The 22360-nt window shown below is 38.8% G+C and overlaps 1 protein-coding gene across 1 annotated transcript in view; it reads right to left on the bottom strand.

Moving 5' to 3' along the window:
* Positions 1-22360, bottom strand: part of SCAF4 (SR-related CTD associated factor 4) — a 61768-nt gene continuing 39408 nt past the window's right edge. Inside the window, exons 14-19 of the mRNA XM_019524241.1 lie at positions 21399-21555; positions 20008-20162; positions 13282-13444; positions 13051-13143; positions 12736-12948; positions 1-4396 (exon numbers count right to left, since the gene is read on the bottom strand). Of these exons, the coding sequence (XP_019379786.1) occupies positions 3555-4396; positions 12736-12948; positions 13051-13143; positions 13282-13444; positions 20008-20162; positions 21399-21555 (1623 nt within the window). The 3' untranslated portion in view covers positions 1-3554. The remainder of the gene's footprint in view (positions 4397-12735; positions 12949-13050; positions 13144-13281; positions 13445-20007; positions 20163-21398; positions 21556-22360) is intronic.

The following is a 22360-nucleotide window of genomic DNA, read 5'->3' as shown; positions in this document are numbered from 1 at the left end:
TTGAGAGAGAACCTTGAGGCTCCTGAAGTAAAGGGGTAAATGAAGATTCTCTATCCCTCATCTTCTGTTGCTGCTTTAGTTGGCTTTATTCCTGTCATCGGAACAAAAGCAGTGGAGTTAAATAAACAATTACCTTCTCAGAGCCTAACACTAGAGCTTGACCCTTATTTTGAAAGGGTAACAGCTGGCATATTCTGGTCAGTTGGACAAACCAAGCATGCAGATAGTGGGAGTAGTTTTGTAGTGTCTAATCGTTTCATGGCTTAAATGCATAATCACTTGAACATAACAGCAGCTCTCTTTGGACATATGAATTTGGATATTTTCATTCTTGTATGTAGTAGTTCTTCATATCTGGATACAGGGAGAAATTGGAGCATCTTTCCCATTTAGCAAACAGCTGTCACTTCAGATGAAGCCAGCTAATTCAGTAAGTCTCAATGTATGCACTGATTATACTACTGTGAGGAATACATAGTAAGCAGAAAGCCCTTGCCAGCTAAATTTAATGAAGTATCCACTATGCAGCTTATCAGACTAATAGGAATTTGCAGCTTTAAAGGGCTAATACTTCCTGCTATACAGGAACAGAACTGTCTGATGAGGTTGTCTCCTTGGGAGAAGAAAATTAGCTTTAGTAGATTTGAATCTTAGCATTCCTTTACACACAGTTGATAGCCCTTTACACACTTAAATTTCAATGTAGTGAAATGATCTTGCTATAGCAAGAAAGTGAAAGATATATTATGCTCACATTCATTGTCATATGTGGCCAAGAACACCTATCCAATTTCTAGGCACCTGTGCCATTCAGTGGAGTAACCTGTCTTTTGGAGTGATTGGATTCTGAACATCAGAAGGGATGTTAAACATCAGTAAAATGTGCATGGAAATACCACCATCTTATCTCCTACCACTCCTCTCAAAAAAACATTTTATAGAGTAAGATGTATTTGCTTTTAAAAATTTGAAGGATAGTTGCCTGTTCTAAAAATCACTAGTTCTCTTCCCTGAACCAGAAGCACAAGCCATAGCCTTAAGTACAGAACAACTGTAGCTAAAGATTACTTGACTACCAGCATCCACCAGTTCCATTCCACTGCCCCAATTAGTCTAATTAAATTTGCGCTTTTAGGCAAGTGCATAGGTGCCTGCTTTGAAATTAGACAACTTTGCTATTACATTAAATGTCTGATAAATCCAAAAACTTTTGATTCAACTGAAATCTCAATCTCAGAGCACTGCAGGGAGAACACTATGAAACTGTCAGTTCTTTGTGTTCTATAGAAATGCTTCATTCCGAAACAATAGTGATCAGCACCAATTGCCTCCAGTTTAAGGGAAACTTGAAAGCCCTATAACAATGGCTTTGCTCACTTGAGAGAAATTTGTGTTCAGGGTGTACTAATTATGGATTTTAAGGAGAAAGCCAAAAGCAAAAGTTGTCTACTTTCAGGAGACACTATTCTACATAATGTTGCTGGTATATAGAAAAGCAAATGGCAATTGCATGTGATATTTAAAAGACAATACATCTTAGTGCTTAGAGCTTTAGCAAAGCAGCAATAGAAATAGGGATGAAAGCAGAATTAAAGAAAAAATGCTAGAGATTTTTTGGATAGTTGCAGTATCCTACACAAGCAGAGCTGGTGAGAATGTAAGGTGGAATTTATGCAAACTGAAATACATACGCCCTCCATCTCCTTCATTCTTGTCTTCAAATTTTTTAATAAAATGTATTCATTCAAAAAAAATCTACTTCCTCACAGAATTATGGCTGTTCTTGTTAAGACAGTTTTAAGCCTAGACATAAATACATCTGTTTATTAAAAAGTTAGTTCTGCTGGCCCAGCATGAAACAAACATCAAGGACAAGTTTTTTTAAACACGGAAGTTGAGTTCACTACAAGTATGTAAACAGGTTTTTTTTTTTTCTCTCTTTATTCTGCTATTGTGAGAACATAAAAATATATGTCCTTTCCCCTCAGCCATAACTCCCCTATTATTATTCCCCCCTCTTCCCCCAAAAATACCCCTGCTGCAGAACAGCTATGAAAAAAGTACTGATGTAAGAAAGCAGCGGCCCTTCATGTAGTAAGGAAAAGAAAGAAAACTTGTAAAGCATAGCTATCTCAAGGAAAAAAATGTTTAAATATGCACAAGATTCATAGAATTTTTCCCACTGTATTTTAGAATATAATAAGCATAAACTGAAACTGTTGTCCAACATAAGCCTTATTTTCTTATGCAGGTTAATCATGAAGAGCACTTCCATATACAGAATTTGTCTGGGTTTTACAGTTAGGTTCAATTTCCTGTGGTGGTCTCCAAATTGTTTGCACCTGAAGGGCTAACTGAACTAATACTTGCTCTTGTATAGTTTATTTGACAAAATAGTTAAGTCAGATGGAGAGTATGGTTAAACTTACATGAATACAAGAAAATGCAGTTTTTTTCCCCAATAGTCTGACAAATACACCATTATGTGGATAAGAAGTTTTAACCTACCTCTTGTTGAAGCACAGGAGGTAGACAATATAACAGACAGGAGTAACGCTAGATTTTTGTGAAGGAACAGGCAGCATTTTAAAACCCTTTAATATTCCCCTCTTCTCATCCCCACTTAAAAAAAATAGGTTAGCATTTTAAAATTGGTGATTTGGTGTCTTTGATTTTTTTTTTCCAACCCACTTTCCAAAAAGCATCAATGAATTACAAGTACAAAAGATGCTGAACTGGTGTGCTTCCCCAGCCCACCACACACAATAATCTTATAACATTACAAGCAGAGCAGACAAAATATGTCTGAGGGTGTCCACTTTCATCCATTTTTTAAAGGTTAATTAGGGCAACATTTACCACAGAACCAATTGGAGGAAAAAGTAAAACCTTGATTGCAATGCAAACACTAAACAATTACCTCTTCAAACAACGTTTTAAAACCACTAACTTTACCTAGGTATGGTCAAGTAGATCATTAAAATGCAGCAATCTAAAATCAAAATAACATGTTACAAATAAAAATTTGCTTCTGTGAATAGCTACACAAACAGATGTATTTCTTTTAACAAATATAAACAAAACAGTCTAATTTAGACTCCAGTACAGCATTAACAGTTCAAACTTTAAGATGTTGAACAATCCTTTTCCACTTCAGTGCAGTGTAGGAAGAATAGCACACGTTAAAGTTTGTTACGAAAATAGAGTTTATTAAAAACATCCCTATTGTTTTGAGGAGCTTTCACCGTTACCTTTTCTTAAATTAAAAAAAAAATAATAGAAAGCACTTCTACTTCTGATTTGTAAACTTTTTAAAGTCAAAACTTTAAAAAAGTTACAGCAAAAATGGGTAATATTTTATTCATATCTTCAGTATCTTGTGTTATGTTGTGGCTATTTTAAATAGAAGGGAAGCAATCAAATTGCTTACAATTCCCCACCAACTACTGAGGGGCTGTGATATAGCAGAAGCAAATATAATACAGCATAATGTACAACTCTAAAGCTCTACACTCCAATAAATGTCACTGTCATGTTTTGACAAATTCCAGTCTCTAACGAGGAGCCTCTACAACTGAGCCAATATCCTTTGCTGCTTGTTCAACAGATGAGGTAGCCTCAGATGTTAACGCTTCATTAGGTTTTACACCTGTGGGTTCAGACGCTCCTGTATTAAGTTCTGAAACAATGTCTGCATTTTCCACTTTGCCACTGTGAGATTCATGGTTGTTGTCACCATCTGCCCTGTCTGTCAGCTCAGGTTTCTCCTTTCCTCGATTTTCTTCCTTGTCTCTGCGAGATTCCCTATCTCTAGAATCTCTCTCTCTGTCTCGGTGTCCACTGGACCGTCGATTTCTGTCCTCTAAGTCTCTGTGTCTGTCGCGTTCAGGGCTTCTTCTTCCCCATTCTCTCCTTTCACGATTACCAAGTCGCTCATGATCCCTGTCATCGTTGCGGTTACCATAGCGCTCGCGATCATTTTCTACCCGATTTCCAAAAGATCTCCTTCCATACCTTTCCTGGTCTCTGTTAGAACCGAATGTCTGCCTATCATTCCTAAACTGCCTTCCATCTCTATTATCCTCAGGTCCACCTGATCCTCCACTTCCTGACATCCCTCCACCTGGCCTAACAAAGGGGCCGGGTGGTGGAAATGGGTTTTTCATTCCATGAGGCGGAGGCATGCCAAAGCCCCCTGGCCCAGGGGGTGGACCTCTATGTAACATATGGGGAGGCATATGCCGTGGTGGCATCAAGGGAAAGCGTTGCAGAGGTGGTGGTGGTATTCCAGGAGGTCGCTGGAGTGGTATTAAACCAGGCCGTGCCCCAAGGAGTCCAGTAGAGGGGGTCTGTAATCCAACCACGGGAGCAGGTGGTGGTGCAACTCCTTGAGTACCTGCCAGCCAAAACAGTAAATGTATTAGAACAAAGCTGAATGAAGGAAATACCTTCATAATGTCAGAGCCCTGCATGGAAGTGATGCATCACCACCAGGGTGATGGAAAACACTTGTTAGCTAATGCTGAATAATCAAGTCCTGCCTCAGAGTATATTAGTTGCTCTTTTCAGTTTATTCAAAGTGCACACCTGCCCCACTGAGTGTAAAGGGCAAGACCCCTTTTTAAACAAGCCATAGAGATGCATAGTGTTTCACAGGGTAAATCAACCCACTTTTTCCTTTTGTCAACTAGCAGTAGCCACTTCCCAGGACCGACAAAGTCAGTTGTTTCTGATCCCCACCTCACTGCCTGGTTTGGGCCATACCTTCACCTCCTTCCAGGTTACATTCCACATTTCGGAACAGCTGCAACATCCTCTCAGTCAGACTGAAAGCCTTCTGCTGCTGCTTTCGTTACATACTCAAATACACACACCCAGGACTTGAAATGCATAGCAATTTGTGATTTTTGAAGCAAAACGAGAGGCAATAATCAGTGGAGAGATGCAACTATGGCCAGAACTAGGGGCAGGGCAAGACTGAACCTGCCAGTTTTTAGGTTGTTTTAAGAAAACTAGCTGCAGTGTACAGTCAAGAGAGAGAGTCAACATCATTATTTTTTTTACTAAGCCTCTCTTAGGTTTCTTTTTTAAGGAAAATAAGCTTTTTCAGTTTATGGCACACCACCTTTCCATTCCTAGATCTGGGCTGTATGCAAACACTATCTGCACAGAAGGAAAGAAAGCATAAAACCTGTGAACCTCAACAGCAGAGAAGGCTCAGCTCAGCCTGTCCGCTGCTCCCCTGTGAACCCAAAGCTAAACAAAACCATTACATGCAACAGCTAAGCATTTAATACGTGGAGCATGTGACAGCTTCGGTCAACAAGTTCCTGCTGGTTGAAGTGATAGCATGATTGGTCTATATTCCGTGTAGCTTTTATACTGTAACAGCCCCATGGTTATTCCAGCTACTAATGTTTTATGTTCAATTAACTAGTATTTTACTGGGGAACACCCTCCCTCCCCTAAACCTTCATGTACCACATGGAAACAAGACAGACCCCCAAAAGTACTAGTACTAAATAAAAGTTTTTTTCATGGGATCCAAGACTGCATTTTAAAGAGGCTCTCAGTAGGGTTCTGCTAAACATAAATCTGCTCTCAACCCATCTTGTTCTTTATCAACCATCTTGTTTTCAAACTTTTGACATGATTCTAAGGAATGTTTTTAATTCATAAAAACAAGTTATGAAAATGAAAATAAAGATAACAGTATAGATTAGAGAAATTCAGTAAGTCTCTTCCAGTGGAGCAGAAATACCATAAAACCTCACCACCACCTAGATTAGCAATTCTCAACCAGGGTGTCCTTTTAAGGATGAGTCCCAGTGCCACACAATGTTAGCACAGTTAGGTGTGCAAACATGATCCCCAAGATAAATCCAGAGATTTCAAATAGAAGCCCAGCATTAAAAACACTGTGATCTCTCGTGGCCTTTCCGAGTTCTTTGCAACAGTAAAGTTGCTGTATTATTTTTCTATAGTCAAAAAAAATGCATGAAAGCTAAGTAGCTGGGCATTTTCTGAGGGGTGCCTCGAGTCTAAAAAGGCTGAGAACTGACCCAGATATTTTCATAAGATGTTAGCATAGCACCATTACCTCCTTTTTAAAGCCACATTGTAAGCAGGAATGACCTCCTTTTTTCCAAGTCCCTCCTCAATTCAATTCATGCTATAGTTCCCAGTTACTACTCATTATTATTCCTAATTAAATTTGTTCTTTAGAACAAGAATACTCATCACAGAACTACTACATTAATGACAATATAATTAACCTATTTGTTTTTCTGTCAGTTAGTGGAGACTATCGGGAAAGCGATGAAGATTTCAGTGGCTGCTCCAGTCTATGATGTGGCTGTCCATCTTCCTGCCTTTTTTCCAGGCAGACCTTTGATTTACTAAGTGAAAGACTTACTAGTTAAAGCCAGGTGGTGCATTCTTCTTTTTTCTTTTCATTGGTATTTTCCTAGAAATTGCCATCACGCTATACTGGGAAGCATGCTTAGTTGCATTGTTTTGTGATCAAAATGTTTCCATAGATTTGTATAATGCTGAGTATATGATCAATACACATAAATATTCCATTCTGCTTCAGTGAAGACAGTCCCTGTTTATATTTTAATGCAAAAGTATTTTACAGTGAACTGAAATGTGATAAAGTGGACATGCTTTGATGTAATTAGTTTAGTGAAGCAGGTAGCTGCTGTTTTATATTTGGCATAGGCACTGTTTTATATTTGGACAAATGCGGATATGACAACATTACTTTTAGAGGTTAATAGAAACAAACAAGCTTCACCTCATTTTCTAAATGAGCACTAGCACCCTAATTTCTCACTTTCCCCCACTTCTCAAAGTCCAGGAGCAGACAGACTGTGGTGGTTTATATCCCACAAGTGATGTAAGACTGTGAAACCTTCAGTTTCTTCTCTTTCAAATTTGGATCGGATCAGAGTCCCAGAATAGATTAACAGATGTTATTTTAAGTGAACCACCCACACTTTCAGCCCAAAATGCATTGTAGTTGGTCTTACTACACTTCCTTACGCTGGATTACGTTTTACTCCAAAACACAGTCCATAAACTTTGTAACTAAATTTGGAGTGTTAAATGAAAAAGGGAGGCACTAATCTGAATGTACCTTGTACATGCAACTTGGTATAAATTTAACTCTTTAATCTTTTAGAGTAGAAAAATGATCAATCTAAGCATTTGGTAAATATGAACGCACAAGGCTTCTTGTTTAAGTGCACCTACCTTTAAGGCACCATAATGATTTAAGAACAAAAATTCAGAACAGTTGGTTCACTGGTCTTGTGCCAAGTTGTTTAAAATGTACCTTTCCAGGCATAAAACAGACTTGTTCATCCATGTTTTTGGACATCAGTGAAATATCTTGCTCACACCATTTTACACTCATTTTCTTTGCTCAAAACACATTTATAATACATTTCCAGTCATGTGTTTCCTAGCTGCTTCATTCTGCACCACTTTAGCTGGAACATAGTTCCTACTAATAATTCACTGGGTATGAGAGACAATTGCCATCATGAAGAACTACGTGAGGCAAGGTTCAAAATTTATTCAACACTCATAGGGAAGAAAATATAAATGGCTTCCATAGCTTATAGCCTACTCATACATACTAAGATTAAAAATGTATGAAGAACTTAGCAATATGTACCTGAAGTACTGCAACCACTTAAGAGAAACATGTTCTCAGTGATGAAATAAAAATCATTACATTGTGTGTCAACCTGTGTTTGTGACATCATTTCACCTTATTACATGACGTATGCCTCAAACTGCTGTAAGTGCATTGTTTTGTACAAGTAGCTTTAATTTGGGTGGTCTCGTTTCATGTTCTAAAGAAGCTGGCATTTTTTACAGTTGATACTTTTTACACATTCTTTTACAAAATGTCTAACATTTAGTACTCTGATGCAGCTGAAGCTGGCTACTTTTGTTTTCTAAAATTAAACTCTGCACAATGGGTTATCCTGTTTGGAGTCTATTGGAACTCCTTAAACTGCTATTCATTAAGCCTTTTAAGATGAAACAGGAATATTTGGTTTGTCCAAACATCCAATTTTGCTCCCAGTGCAACTCCTTCTGGGAATGTTAGAGTGGCATGCGAGTACAGAAATTTATATTTTTGAGGTACCAGGTCAAAAGTTCAGGACAAAACCTGCTGTTATCACTTTATAGTTTTTAACTTCCAATACACATCAGCTTTGCATTGCAAGTCTTGGATGGAGGTCCACACCTCTCAAAACAAGGTCATTAAATGCTGCTATGAAATCTTTGAGAATAGGGCTGCACTGTAGGAGTTGACAGCTGATAGAATCTGTCATTTTGCCCCAGCTAAAATGAAAGTATAGTAATTTTAGGTTAAGAGATCTCCAAATTTTCACTTGGCACATGAGTTTCTCTCTGAAAAGGAGTTCTGTTTCTCAAGGATTTTCTATAGCATGTTTTCACACAGGCCATTATTTTACAAAAATGTAGGTTAGGCTTTAAATCCATATTTTGGTACTCAAGTAGCTGGGCTTATTTTCCAAGGTGCTAAGTTCTCAACATTGAAGACAGTAGGAGCCATTAGATATCTGATGCATTTAGATGTCACCCTATCTAGTACAACGTGTAATTATAACCTTTAGAACCTAACGTTAAGCAGCCAATTTTTTTTTTTTTTTAAAGTCTTGCTCACAGTATTTAAGTTCACTTAAAAATATAATCTGGCTTCTTGAACTGCTGCTTAGAAAACATTTGTTGATGAAACAAATCCAGGCAAGTTCTACCATAATTAATTCATTTTGTCTACGTGAATGGCAAGTGAAAGAAGCTATATCCCTTCCTCTGCTTCTCACGTGGCCAAGTTGAGATTACAGAATTTGTATTGCTAATACATAATGGGAAAGAATAAATTGTGCATCACACTTTTGTAATAATGGATCTATGTAATAAAAAGTCTAGCAATAGAGTTATGGCATAGAGTAAATATAAAAAGATGGCAGATTTTCTATTCTAATACCCACATCATAGTATACTAACTGCTTCTGATTTGTTCAAAACCGTTTTAGTTTTACCTGTTAATACAGATAGTACTGTGTGACTATCCAAGTGGTAGGCAGAAAGGGGAAGGAGGCAGAAAAGAGAAATGTTGAATATACTCAATGCTAAAGAGGGATATTATGAAGGAAGGGAATTATAATATACTCAATGGAATCTACAGGAAAGCTACTTTTGGCTACAATATAAAATTGCCACAGTTGGAAGTCTGATAGTTCACCAGATTATATGTACCTATCTAAAGCATAATATGGTGTCTTCCACTCATATAATAATTCAAGGTAGAGTTTTTTAAACATCTTATTATTCAATATGAAGTTCCATCTAGTGGAATTCAGATTTAAGCCTCTTCACAAAATAATTTAAAAGCTCAGTTATCAGTATTGAACAGAAAAGGCGTGAATCAGAGGTTCTAGGAAGTAAGGTGGGTATCAATTTCTCTCCCAAGATCACCATTTTTTTTTTTGCATTTTTATACGGAATAATTTGCGGTGCTGAATACAATCAAAATATTTAAGCAAATAAAGGTGAAGTAGATCCAACCATAGTGAGACCCATAGCGCGCACAAATTTCTTTCAGAAAATAACGTACAGAAAGTTTGGGCACAGTATGATTAAATAAAGTAGATTCTTTGGAGCCAAAAAAAATGGTATTGCTGACAGTGGAAACTACAACTCCTGATGTGAATGAAATCAATGACTGGTACGGGGGAACAAAACCACTAAGATATCACTGTAAGAAAGCATAAATCTCACAGTAATAAAGCATTCTTTATATACAGAAAATACGTTGTGTAAACCAAACAGATAAATAAGCTTCATTTTAAAGTTACAAAAATATATGGAGACAAAAAACCCTTCAATTACACAGATTAGATGCAAATATTCTTAGGAAGATTAGTATGTTTATGAACTTCTGTTTAGGGTAATCCTCATGCCTGGAATTCAGCTGGCTGAAAGATGTTCTTCTATGCTGTCCACCATATTTGCAGATCATTTCTTCATTCTTTTTGTTCAGCTACATCCCCACCCCCACATCGCAATCCTTAATTCTCTGAGTGAAGCCTTCACAGTGCTCTTGAAAGTATGGAGAATCTTTCCATATACTTGCTTCCCCACTCTACCCCCATTGTGAATACTCACTTTAGGGTCACCCAAGCAGAAGTTAAACAGGACTTCATATCATAGCTGTCAATGTCTATCTAATACTTCATAATCTCCTGTTTGCTTTTCCCCATGGCAAGGGATATTCAAAGACAACTGACACTGTACATTTTTGCACATGATCCATCTTGCTCTTTCAACAGCAAGTGATACAAGATGGCCTCCACCTCCTTGCTAACCTGAAGTGGTAGAGAACATTGTGTTTACCTCCCCTCGCATCTCCTCCTAGTCTAGGGAACAAGAGACCAGGTTCGATTCTCACTCCTTTGTGCAGTAGCACGAAGCTCAACTGCAAAGGTGTTCCACTCTAGTTTCAAAAGGATATAAGAATTCTAGTAGTATTTACTGACTGAACAATTTTAAAAAGCACAACCAAAATGTATTAGTAATTTTCTGACTTTAATATTGGAGGATATATGAATCTCTGCATTCCTGCTGGTATCATATCTGTTTTGTTTTGTTTTTTTATGAAGTTTTCCTTTACTCTGAGTTGTCAGTACGGACTGTTCTTGCAGAAACTGCATGTCAAGGAATTATTTTCTAAAGTAGCCCCAACAACTTGAAATGTGCCCATTTTAAAGAGAAGCAAAAGTGGGGCACTAGTGTAGTATCTGAACATACCTCCCTGAAAACGTGTGGCTTTACAATCCTTAAGAAATCACCTCTTCCCATCTGTTGCTAAGTGTAAGCTCCACAGTTGGTGTAGCTGATTGAAAGGTCAACTATACTGTTTATTCTTGAGCACAAAGTACTGTTAAAGCACAAAAGTAAACAAGCTGATAAAAGGAGTTAAAGTTTTATTTCCTAACCTTCCAAATGCACTTTTTTTAAGCTTTCGTAAGTAAGAATAGCAGGTAAAAACAGACATCTGCATTTTCTATAAATAAATCAACAACGTTACTTTAAAATTTTACTTTTACTTTCTTCCATGAAGTCAATCTTCTCACTTGACAATAATCCTTTATTCTATACACAGCGAGACAGCAAACTGCCAAACATTCAAATAAATACCAGGTTTTGAGGGGAATACTTATAACTTAAGTCAAAAGACTACTGTCTTAATTTTATTATTTTATTTTACATTATTATTTTAAATTCTGTTAAAAAAACCCAACAAATGCATTCAGTTGTAAAAGATAAGGAAGCACATCACCAAGATGCGACTATCTTGACAGAACAATAACATTCTTATTACTGTAACCCTAATCTTTTCTCAGCCCAGGACTTCCTTATAATTTTTTCCTTTCTGTACCTGTCCCATTATAGTTTAGATTATTTATTTATTTATTAATTAAGATAGTGTCCATCTTGAGGCGATTTTATAGCATGATTTTCAGAGGGCAGATACACAGCACTTTCTGAAAACTGAATTTCTTCAAGGTCTTGTGTTGAACTTCCAACTTTAGGCATCCAAAAAAAAAATCACTAGTCATTTAAAAAAATTTAGCCACTAAGTCCAATTGTTAATTATAGAGACTGTGTATTTCTATTTGTCCTGCCATACAAATTTCCAGGCTCAATATACCAAATAAAATTATTCCATTCTTTTCAAGTTCTTACTTATAAGCTCCCACAGTCCAAGTGAATAAACAGTCTATAAATTCAATGGTAATGTTTTTATTGAAGCAGGAGACAGCTTTTTAAATGAACATGTGGTACGTGTCCTATACTGGCAGAGATAAGCAAGTCATGTGAAAGGTATTCATTCTTCAGGCAGCTTTAGAAGACTAAATAATCTTTAAATTCTGGAAGTGCCCAGAATAAAAAAAATTCAAATCTCAGAATATCTACAGCCAACTTATTTACAAGTCTTTTCTCTCAAAGTAAGATTGTGCAACAGTAATGTAAGCTCAGGTACAATAAAGTGGCTCAAACTTTGCATTGAGTAGAGCTGGGTGGAGATTTTACTTCATAACATGACCAATTCCACAGACCAAAAAAAAAAAAAATATATATATATACACACACACACACGCATACACAAACACACACCAGGGGTTCATATTTTTAAAATTTATTTTAAAAAAAGAGCAACACTCCTTCAGTGAATGTGTATAATTTCCTTTATGCACATACAATTCAAGTCTAGAATGCAGCTCATGTCATGACTAAGCATCTGTATGCCATAAAAGTTAATTTAATTACGCAAGTCAATTTGCTAATCTCAGATTGTATATAATTTACTGGACCCAGCTAATGTCTTCCCAGCCCAATTTTAAAAATCTGGAAGTAGATTAATTCCATTTTCTGTTTCCTCATGATGTAAGCCTTATTGGTAGAAGTTTAAATGCCTGTTCAATGCCAAACCATGGCATGAAAAAGCCAGTATTTGCCTAGGTATAACCAGGACAGAATTTTCAGTAGTTTATTTTGACTGATTTTGTTTCCCATTGGTTGAAGGTAAACAGCAAGACAGATTAAAAAAAATTGAGTTTAAAAAACTTTTTTTTAAGTAATTAAACTGGGATAAATTTGAAAAATATAAAAAAGGCAACTTACCCAGAAGTGGCATAGGTTGGCTGACAGGAGCAGGCATAGGTTGGCTGGCAGGAGCAGGTACGTTAGTCGGTGCTACTGGTGGAGGAACAGTTGCATACATTTTGGAACTATCACTAGTTTCAGAATTTCCTCTAGATCCAGAAACTACTGTTGGAATAGGATTTCCAACAGATGCATCCTTTGTAGTGTCTTCACTTACACCAGTCGCAGTAGCTAAGGAACAAATTACATTAGTGTAAAAAAGTTAATATTATTTTTCCTGTATGCGTACAATGTTCTCTCTGTAGTTACCTTTCTCAGCTTACAAACACTTACAGTTTGGGATGTTTACTGGTGGAGTGTGAGGAACAGATACGGGAACAGATACTGGAGGGGTTATAGGTGGTGGTGGCCCAGGAGGAAGAAAACCTATACAAATCAGAAAAGGATCAAGTTTAACACTACATCATACTTTTACATCACGTGTTAATTCTGTAGTTTCACACAGACACACTTAATGATTACTGGATTAAACTAAAGTATATTTTCTGGAAGCCTTCTATATACCTGGTGGCAAATGCATTGGGTTGAATCCAGGTCGTAAAAATGGAGGTGGTGGTGGGGGAGGAACCCCAGGGGCAAATCCAGGAGGTGGGATTCCCATTGGAGCAGTGAAAGCAGGTGGCTGGAGAGCACCAACTACAGGAGGGCCGGATGGGTGTGGTGGAACCTACGAAGAAAGATAAGAATTACCCATAACATTAAAAATGTCTATATATTAAATTACCATGTCACATTTAAACAAGGAAAACATCTGTGGTTAATGAACTGAAGTGACTGTTTCTGGCTATCATGTGATTCAAGTTTTTATTAATCTATCACAACTTTCATATCCAGTTTTCATTTAAACATTATAAATACAAAACAAACAAACAAGCTTTCCTGCATTTTTCTCAGCTTTGAACAAACAGAACTGAACTAAACTGAAGTGAAGAAAGTGTTCTTTCTGCAACTGCCGAAATGACTACTTCCAGGTAACTTACCAGTAAGTTTCCCCCAGTTCAGAAGTTTGACTTTGTTTATAAAACTTGAGCAACAGACAGTTCTGCTTAATGTTTAAATTAACTGAATAGATAATCAGTTTCAACTTCTAGGGATGTACAATAGAGATTTTTGGGGCCAATCTGGATCTGATTTCCAATATAGCCACCTCCAGCTGGAAAGTCCAGTGTGGTGGAAGGAGGGCAGAGCCATGGAAGGGGCAGATCAATGCCCCCCACAGTGAGGGAGAGGGCAGGGGTAGGCACTGCCTAGGCAGGGTGGGAGCCATGGGTCGTTTGGGGGTGGGGGGTGGGAGGGGTCGTCCCACCACTGCTTGCACCCTGGGAGAGCATGGAGGGGGCAGGGTAGTGTACCCCCTGGATCTGCAAAAGGCTATTCTCAGCAGGGCCCAGGCTCAGAGCAGGTGCCAGTGGTGCTGGGAGGATGCTGCATCCACCCCAAATTTCACTGCTGCTCTACTCCCAGCACTGCCACCACCAGCCACCTGGCGCAGCCCCGGCTCAATGCCTCACCTCCACCCATGCACTGGCAAGAGCTGGGGCTTCACTGGGAGTGGAGTGGCGGCAAAATCTGGGGTGGATGCAGCATCCTCCAGGCCTCACCAACACCTGCTCCAAGTCCAGCCCCTGCCACAAGAGCCCCACGCAACCCGCCCCACCCTGATCCTTTGAACAGAAAGTCCTTTTTTTTGGTTTATTTCACACAACTGAAATGTAAAAATGAAACAGAATACAGATAGGCGTGATTTTACTGAAACACAGGAACAAAAAAACCCAGTTAAATTACATCTGAGTGAACTATGAGCATATATATATGGGGTACCATCTTAGGAAAGAAAGCTATTCCTTTTGTATATTCAGTCACATCAGCCCATCTGAGTAGTACAAGTAGATTACAAGATTAGTATTATTCCTAAAAGCAATAGAGTTACTGTAGCCAAAGAGCTGAACTACAGTACCTGGGCATAAAAACTGTTTTATTAAATTCAAACTATAGGACCATTTAAAGCTGTGACGTGTCACCTAAGATAACTAGGCAGACTATGCTTTACCAGCCAGATTGGGCTGCGAACCCCCCCCCCCCCCCCCAAAAACCCCAACCCTGTGAATGTGAAACTTGAAAGAGAGAAGACCAGCTCAAACCCCAAGTCCTAGGCTGAGGTTGTGTGATTTACCAGAAATAAAAGCTGGTATTTGTCATAAATTTTTGCCATCTCCGAGTTTGCAAAAAAAATTTGCAAAAAAATGTTGCTAATAGATTACATTAGCTGGTATTTTGTTGCCATAAAATTAATACAATTGACACAGAAAGGGCTCCATTATTTATGTCAAGAAAACTGTTTTCTGAATAACCTTTTTTAAAAGGCAACTTTTTTTGAGAATATACTTGTACTGAATTACATGAACTACATGACCCAACATAGTTTTTGTTATAAAACATTATAAAACTTAACCTTTATTTACACTGCCTTGCTGTAATGGTTATATTCCTAAATCTTAAGACAAAATTTTACCCTTTTTAATAGATAACTTGCATAACATTGATTTATGTCTTGCTAATGTAGATAGACCTTTACTTGGTGTATTTACTAGGGCTGTGTGAAGCCTCAGTCACTGATTCGATTTGGAGGAGTTTCAGCCTGATTTGGTGGCCGAATCTTCAAATCCAAATTGAATCAGCAAACCCTTTAATCTCTCCAAATTGAATCAGAAGCCTCCAGATTGATTTGGAGAGATTCAACAATTTGGCCATAGACACAGCTTTATATGTTTTTTCTACATACCTTGGAGGTACCAGGTGCAGCTTGTGAATGCCGAGATGGTGGAGTGTTCTACGGGAGCGCCGGGGCGGGGAAAAGGGGGCGTGCATGGCAGCAGACTCAGAAGTGGACCACAAGTATTTCCGGTCCACTTTCAGGTCTACCGCCAAGCACGTGGAGGACCCCCCACCTCGCTCCCGTGGGACGCTCCATCCACCCCACCATCTCAGTGTTCATGAGCTGCGCTTGGTACCTCAAGATGTTAGGGCCAAATTGCTGATTCTCCAAATCAGAATTGAATCTTCAGATTCAGCCACATCAAAAATCGGAACGGTGATCCGAATCAGCGAATTAAATCACTGTCCCCTGAATCTGGCTGAATCCAAACCGAATATGGCCTGCTTTGTACATCCCTGGTATTTACCTTCAACATGTTATTTATAATAATTGTTGTGGTTTTACATCTGGATGTGCTGCACCTAAAAATTCAATACAAGGAACCCACACATCAAGATGCAGTTTTTTTCCATCCACTTATTGAATTTTATTTTAATGTATTTATTTCCTATTGCCTCTACACACGGACAACAAGAAGAGAGATAGATGTGAATCGTATCAACGAGTAACAGGAGAATATTTCCTTCCATAATTTTAAAATACAAGCCATACAACTTTCAGCACACACATCACTGAAAGTTAAACGTCTTTTAAGATTTAAAAGGTCCCCAAAAGATACTTCAGAAAACAGCATGCAGTTGTGAACCATTAGTGGACTTCTGAACTACCCTCTCCAAGTAAGAAACGAAACATAGTAGAGAATCCACACAAAAGTACTGATTGTAGCTTTTGACCTTTTGGGAACATATTCAGACAAAAAATGCTGGATTTCGATGTCCTAGAACATGGGAGGCAAACTTACCTGGCCCCATGGGCTGGATAAGGTTGGCTAGGCTGGTCTGAGGGCCCATGGTTCTAGGTCCAACCTGCACACTGCCTGGAGCACTTGCCAGCCCCACTTTGCCACCTGCACTGCACACAACATGCAGGCTGGACCTGGAGCTGCATATGGCACAGGAAATCCAGGGCACAGTCTGCATGCCGCGCCCCATTGAACTGGCCAGTCCAGATCAGGCCATAGGACATCCATATGCACCAAAGCCAGTGTGCAGTGCCAGTCTGGCAGAGTACCAGATACTACTCTGGATCCTGTGCCGTGTGCAACACCAGGCCCATCCCATGTGCAAAGCAAGCCCCAGAGTGGAGTCAGTGTGTGGCTTTGTGCAGTAGCTCTGACATGGTCCAATCCAGACCACAGCATGGGGCTGGGGCCAATGCTTGCCTCATCTGGCGTGTGGGTTTGGTCCAGAGACCCACAGGCCAGATCATAAGGCTCCACAGCCATAAGTTTGATGCCCTTGCTTAGTTTCTCCAACTCCGGTAAGTTGTTCACAGGATAACAAGTTTTTAAATACCACTATTATATAATTGCTAGCTAAGGGCTACAAAAAATCTTTCCACTTTAAAGCCTGACATTTGAAAATAGCATGCATTTCATTATCCTATTAGATTAAGAGAGGCCTAAAGCAACCTAAACAATTTTGTACAGAAAGAAAACCATAGATTTACCCATTTTTTAAATATTTAAACCAATTCCATTTCTTAAATGGAAGCTGGGTTCCAATATTGCCTGTCCCTGAGTCTGCCTGCCATTTTGTGGTCTGCTGATCACATTCCTTAAGTTAAAAAAAAAAAAAAAAAAGCATTCTTTTTGTCCTCCTACTTTAAGAAAAACCTGAAGTAGGGAACACTTGGAAGTTTTACAAGTGCAGCTAGCAATACACAGATGACTGCCAAATAAGCAAAGTAAAGGAGAAAGAAAATTACTTCTCCCTCATCACCCAATGGTTTGGTTGGTTTTTTGGGTTGTTTTTTTTTTTTAAACTTATCTTAGGCATCACAACTGCCAGTATTGGTATACATTTCAGCCAAATATCATTTAAGTCACTGTCTCCTTAACTAAGGGGAACACCATCAATGTAAAGTATACAACCATTATTGTGTACCAAAACTACAGTTCAGAAATTTGAATGAATGACTTAAAGACTACTCAGTGAGATGTACAAAAGTATTCCAATTATGTTTGTATATTCTGTTCAGATTTTAGAAGTGCTGTATCTTATTTAAGTTAGTAAGTCGCTTTATAAACAGTACATTGAACAAGCCAAGGCAGTCTGTGATAAACTGAGACTGAAAGATCATGACCTCTCTAGTTAAGAAAAACCATGTGATAATTTTCACTGAAACAAAGCTTATGTAAAACAGGTAATATACCTCAAAGAAAGATTTCCTAGGCATACTTAAAGCATCAACTTCTTCTATGATCTTAGTATAAGTTTGGGGTGGAGGTCAGCACAGTTTAGGGATGAGATCAGCAGCCAACAGTAGCAAAAGAACAAGATAAGGACTATTTAGAAAAGCTGCATGTGTACAAGTCAACGAGGCTGCATGGGATGCACCCAAAAGGTACTGAGGGAGTTAGCTGACATGACTGAAAAGCCACTGGCCATCATCATGGTGATGGAGAGAGGTCCCAGACTATTGGAAAAGGGGAAATATAGTGGTCAGCTTTAAGAAAGGGAAGGAGGTGGATTTGGGGAACTACAGACAGGTCAGCCTCACCTCAGCCCCTGGAAAAATCATGGAGCAGGTCCTCAAGGAACTCATCTCTAAGCACTTGGAGGAAAAGAAGGTGATTAGGAACAGTCAACATGGATTCACTAAGGGCAACTCGTGCCTGACTAACCTGATTGCTTCTATGAGATGACTGGCTCTGTGGATGTGGGGAGACCAGTAGATGTGGTATACCTTGACTTTAGCAAGGCTTCTGATACAGCCTCCCACAACATCTCACGAACAAGCTAAGGAAGTATGGGTTGGATAAATGGGATGTAAAGTGAATACAGAGCTGGCTGGACTGGACCACTGGGCTCAAAGGGTAGTAGTCAATGGCTCAATGTCTAGTTGGCAGACAGTATCAAGTGGAATGCTCCGGGGGTCAGTCCTGGGGCTGGTTTTGTTCAATGTCTTCATCAACAACCTAGAAGATGGCATCGAGTGCACCCTCGGAAGTTTACATCAAGATGACACCAAGTAATAGATACACTAGAGGGTAGGGCTAGGATTCAGAGAGACCTCAATAAATTGGAGGTTTGAACCAAAAGAAATTTCACGAGGCTCAGTAAGGACAAGTACAAAATCCTGCACTTAGGACAGAACAATCCCATGTACCACTGCAGGCTGGGAGCCAACTGGCTAAACAGCAGCTCTACAGAAAAGGATGTGGGGGTTACAGTGGACAATAAACTAAATACGAGCCAACACTTTGACCTTGTTGTGAAGACAGTGAACGGCATACTGGGCTGCACTGGTGAGATCACATCTGGTGTACTGTGTTCAGTTTTGGGCCCCCCACTACAGAAAGGATGTGGACAAATTGGGGAGAGTCCGGAGGGTAACCAGAATAGCAAGGGTGCTGAGGGACATGGCTTATGAGAAGCTGAGGGAGCTGGACTTAGTCTGGAGAAGAAAGGACTAAACGGAGATTTAATAGCAGCTTTCAACTACCTGAAAGGTGGTTCAAAAGAGGATGGAGCTAGACTGATCTCAGTGGCAGCAGATGATAGAACAAGGACAATGGTCTCAAGCTGCAGCAACAGAAAGTTTAGATTGGATATTAGGAAGAACTTTCTCACTAGGAGGAGTAAAACAATGGAACAGGTTACCCAGAGAGGTTACACTCTCCATCCTTGGAGTTTTTAAAATAAGGGTAAGACAAAGCCTTGGCTGGGATCATCTCGTTGGGGATGGTCCTGCTTTGGGCATGGGGTTGAACTAGATGACTTCCTGAGGTCCCTTCCATCCCTAATTTTCTATGATTCTATGATGAAACTTAATACAATGCCCAAGTAATTTTGGTACATTCAGTCACTGCCCAATGCCACATTTTGAATTCAGTATCTACAGATGTAAGCACTAATAAAGTCCTTAGTACAGCCACATGATCAATACAGTATTCACACTCACTTCCTGCAGCTTCTATAGTCTTTTACATTTTCTGTTAATTTGACTTGGCTCAGCTGCTGAAATCAGACCAGCTGCTTTATCTTGACTGGACCCAGAGGTCTGAGACTAGATAAGATGCATTTTTTCCAACATAAGAAGGTTAAAGCTTTATCATCAATTAGTTGTCCAACTTGAATGGTCTTCCCTCTGCCTTCATGTCACACAAACAGCCTACACTCCTAATCAGAGAAGGCACATCAGGATACAAAATAAAGAAAATTATTTATAATGCCAAGCAGAACTTCTCCCCTCTAACTCATGAATGAATATGCTGAACTTTGATTTTAAGTAGCCTTCTAGTTTCAATGTCCAGCCACAAACTAAGAAAAAAAAAGAAAACAAAATCTCACCTGTGGAGGAGGCACAGTTATTGGTGCAGGCATGGGAACAGGAATTGGAACAGGTAAAGCTTTAGGTATTGGTGACACTGGCTCAGTATGTGTGGTTTCTGCACCTCCATTTTGAGCAACTTCATTCTCAGATTTCTTAGGAATTCCTTTCCACTCTGAAAGAAATGAATAGACACTGTTTCAGTTGAATTAGTACAAACCATACTCGCTGTCAACCATTATTAATTAGAGCCACTGTGAATTACTTTTGAAAGTTTAATTTTGCCACAAATGAGTGATTTGTTCAAACTGATGTTATACAGTATTTCATATTTGGATGGAAAGTTATGCTTTTTTTGCCTCAAACTAATGAAAATAATGCCAGTTTTAGGGTGGAGTTGCTTGGAACAAGCTCTATTCAAGAAATTTAGTTATTCCAGGGCAAAGGAAAGTAGTTTCCGCTCTATGATAATCGTTATGTTGGGGGTAATGATCTTATACAGTCCATACTCCTGGGCAAATAAAAAGAAGCCAGTCTGGCAGCATGCAATAAAAGATCAATATTAATTACAGCCCCCCAATGCAATTTAGAATGAAAACATATTTTGGAGGCTCTATTGACCATTAATGTTTTCCATGAAAGGAGACAAGGGGAAACCAAAGGAGATGACCAGCAAGACAATTTGAGGAATGGAGAAAAGCAAGGTATCAATTAAGGAGAAGAAAAGCAGGAAGAAAAAAAAAATACAAGAGGTCAGGAAAAAAACTGCACAAAGATAAACCCAGGCATTCATATATTCACTATTTGTTTTTGTATATCCATAACGGCTAACTGGACTAAACAACATTGAACTAGCATTGTTGAGCCACTGCTGTTAACCACACACAATGGCAGAAGGTTAAAAAAAAGTCCTAATGTCCTAATTACTAGCTCACAAACCAAGAAAGTAACTTTCAAATTTAAAATGTCTTGTATTTAATACAAGAAATGCAAAACTCTAGAACTATTGGTTCAGAGAGGATCCTTTTTTTTTTTTTTTTTTTTTTTTAGGTAAGAAACTGCCAAAAAAAATTTTTTAAGTGTGTACTTAATACAACATACTTTTGCTAATAATGCTGTCATAATTAGTTTGAAAGCCGTAATAATTAAGCAACTGACCTTGTGTGGCTTACCGTAAATTATCATTTTCTTATTATACATAAAAACAAATGTGTATTTATAGCGCACATTTATAGAAATATGTGGGTACATCTTAGTTAAAATCAAATACAAAAATATTACCAAAATAATGTTAAAACTAATACGGAAGCCATAATAAAGACATTTATGAAAAAATGCCATTCACAGGTCTACTGAGATATATAAACCCAAGAATTCATTTGAAGACTTTTAAAATCAGGTTATATTTTACCTGGACTAAGCGTTTCATTATCCAACACTCCTCCTTCACAGAAACTTTCAAGATCTTCAGGCTTAACTTTGTCCCAGGGAATATAGGTAACACCTAATTCTACATCCCAATACTGTTTATAATCTGGTTTAATTCCTTTATTTAAAGCCCATGCGATCTTAAAGAAAAAGAAATGGATAGTTAATGAATAGTTTGTATTTTAAGTTTGCTCAGGACTAACTCCTCTCTAAGTTGAGTAGCATTCAGCATCACAATACAAGCTTGATATCATGAATCAAAAGATACCGCAGACAACTGAAACCCAATTAAAAATTTAGAGAAATCATAATTACTTAAGAATACAGTTATCTGAAGTGGAATTTAACCAGGACTTCAGATCGAATTCTTATATAAATTTGGCAAAAGATGCTCCCACAACCTACTAACTGCCTTAGAGTTTTGAAAGGCTTATTTATGTACAACAGGGTAAACCCCCCTAAAAGCAAAGAAAGAGCATTAAATGTTTGTAAGTATTACCTCAACTAGATACCTACTGACCAGCAGAAGCTGCATAGTAATTTGCTCTAATCGTGAGTAAGTTTGCTACCTGTAAATACAAGTAGCAAATTTACTCACAATTACTTACTATACCATATGGCACATGTAGATAGCCAACCAGGAGTAAATTTGCTCCCAGTCAGCAGGGGCCAGGAGATTGCTCCCTGCCCACTGCTAAAGGTACTAGAGCCCAGGCAGGGAAAATGTCCTTGAGCCCCAGCAACAGGGAGTTCCCAGGCCCTGCTCCCTTACTGTGACTGCCATCCAGCCGAGAGCTTGCTGCCAGCTGCCCCACTGACAGATTGGGGCTGGGACCTGCCCCTCCCCTGTGGCTCTAAGTGCCTTGGGGCCCCAATCGGGGAGCCAGGGCCAGGAGCTCCCTGCTGCCAAGGGGGATATTGTTCCTGTCCAGGCTCTGGTGGCAG

This window comes from Gavialis gangeticus, unplaced genomic scaffold (genome assembly GCF_001723915.1).
Source record: "Gavialis gangeticus isolate Ggan-Ray unplaced genomic scaffold, GavGan_comp1, whole genome shotgun sequence".
Lineage (NCBI taxonomy): Eukaryota > Metazoa > Chordata > Crocodylia > Gavialidae > Gavialis > Gavialis gangeticus.
This window is presented reverse-complemented; position numbering and strand designations above follow the sequence as displayed.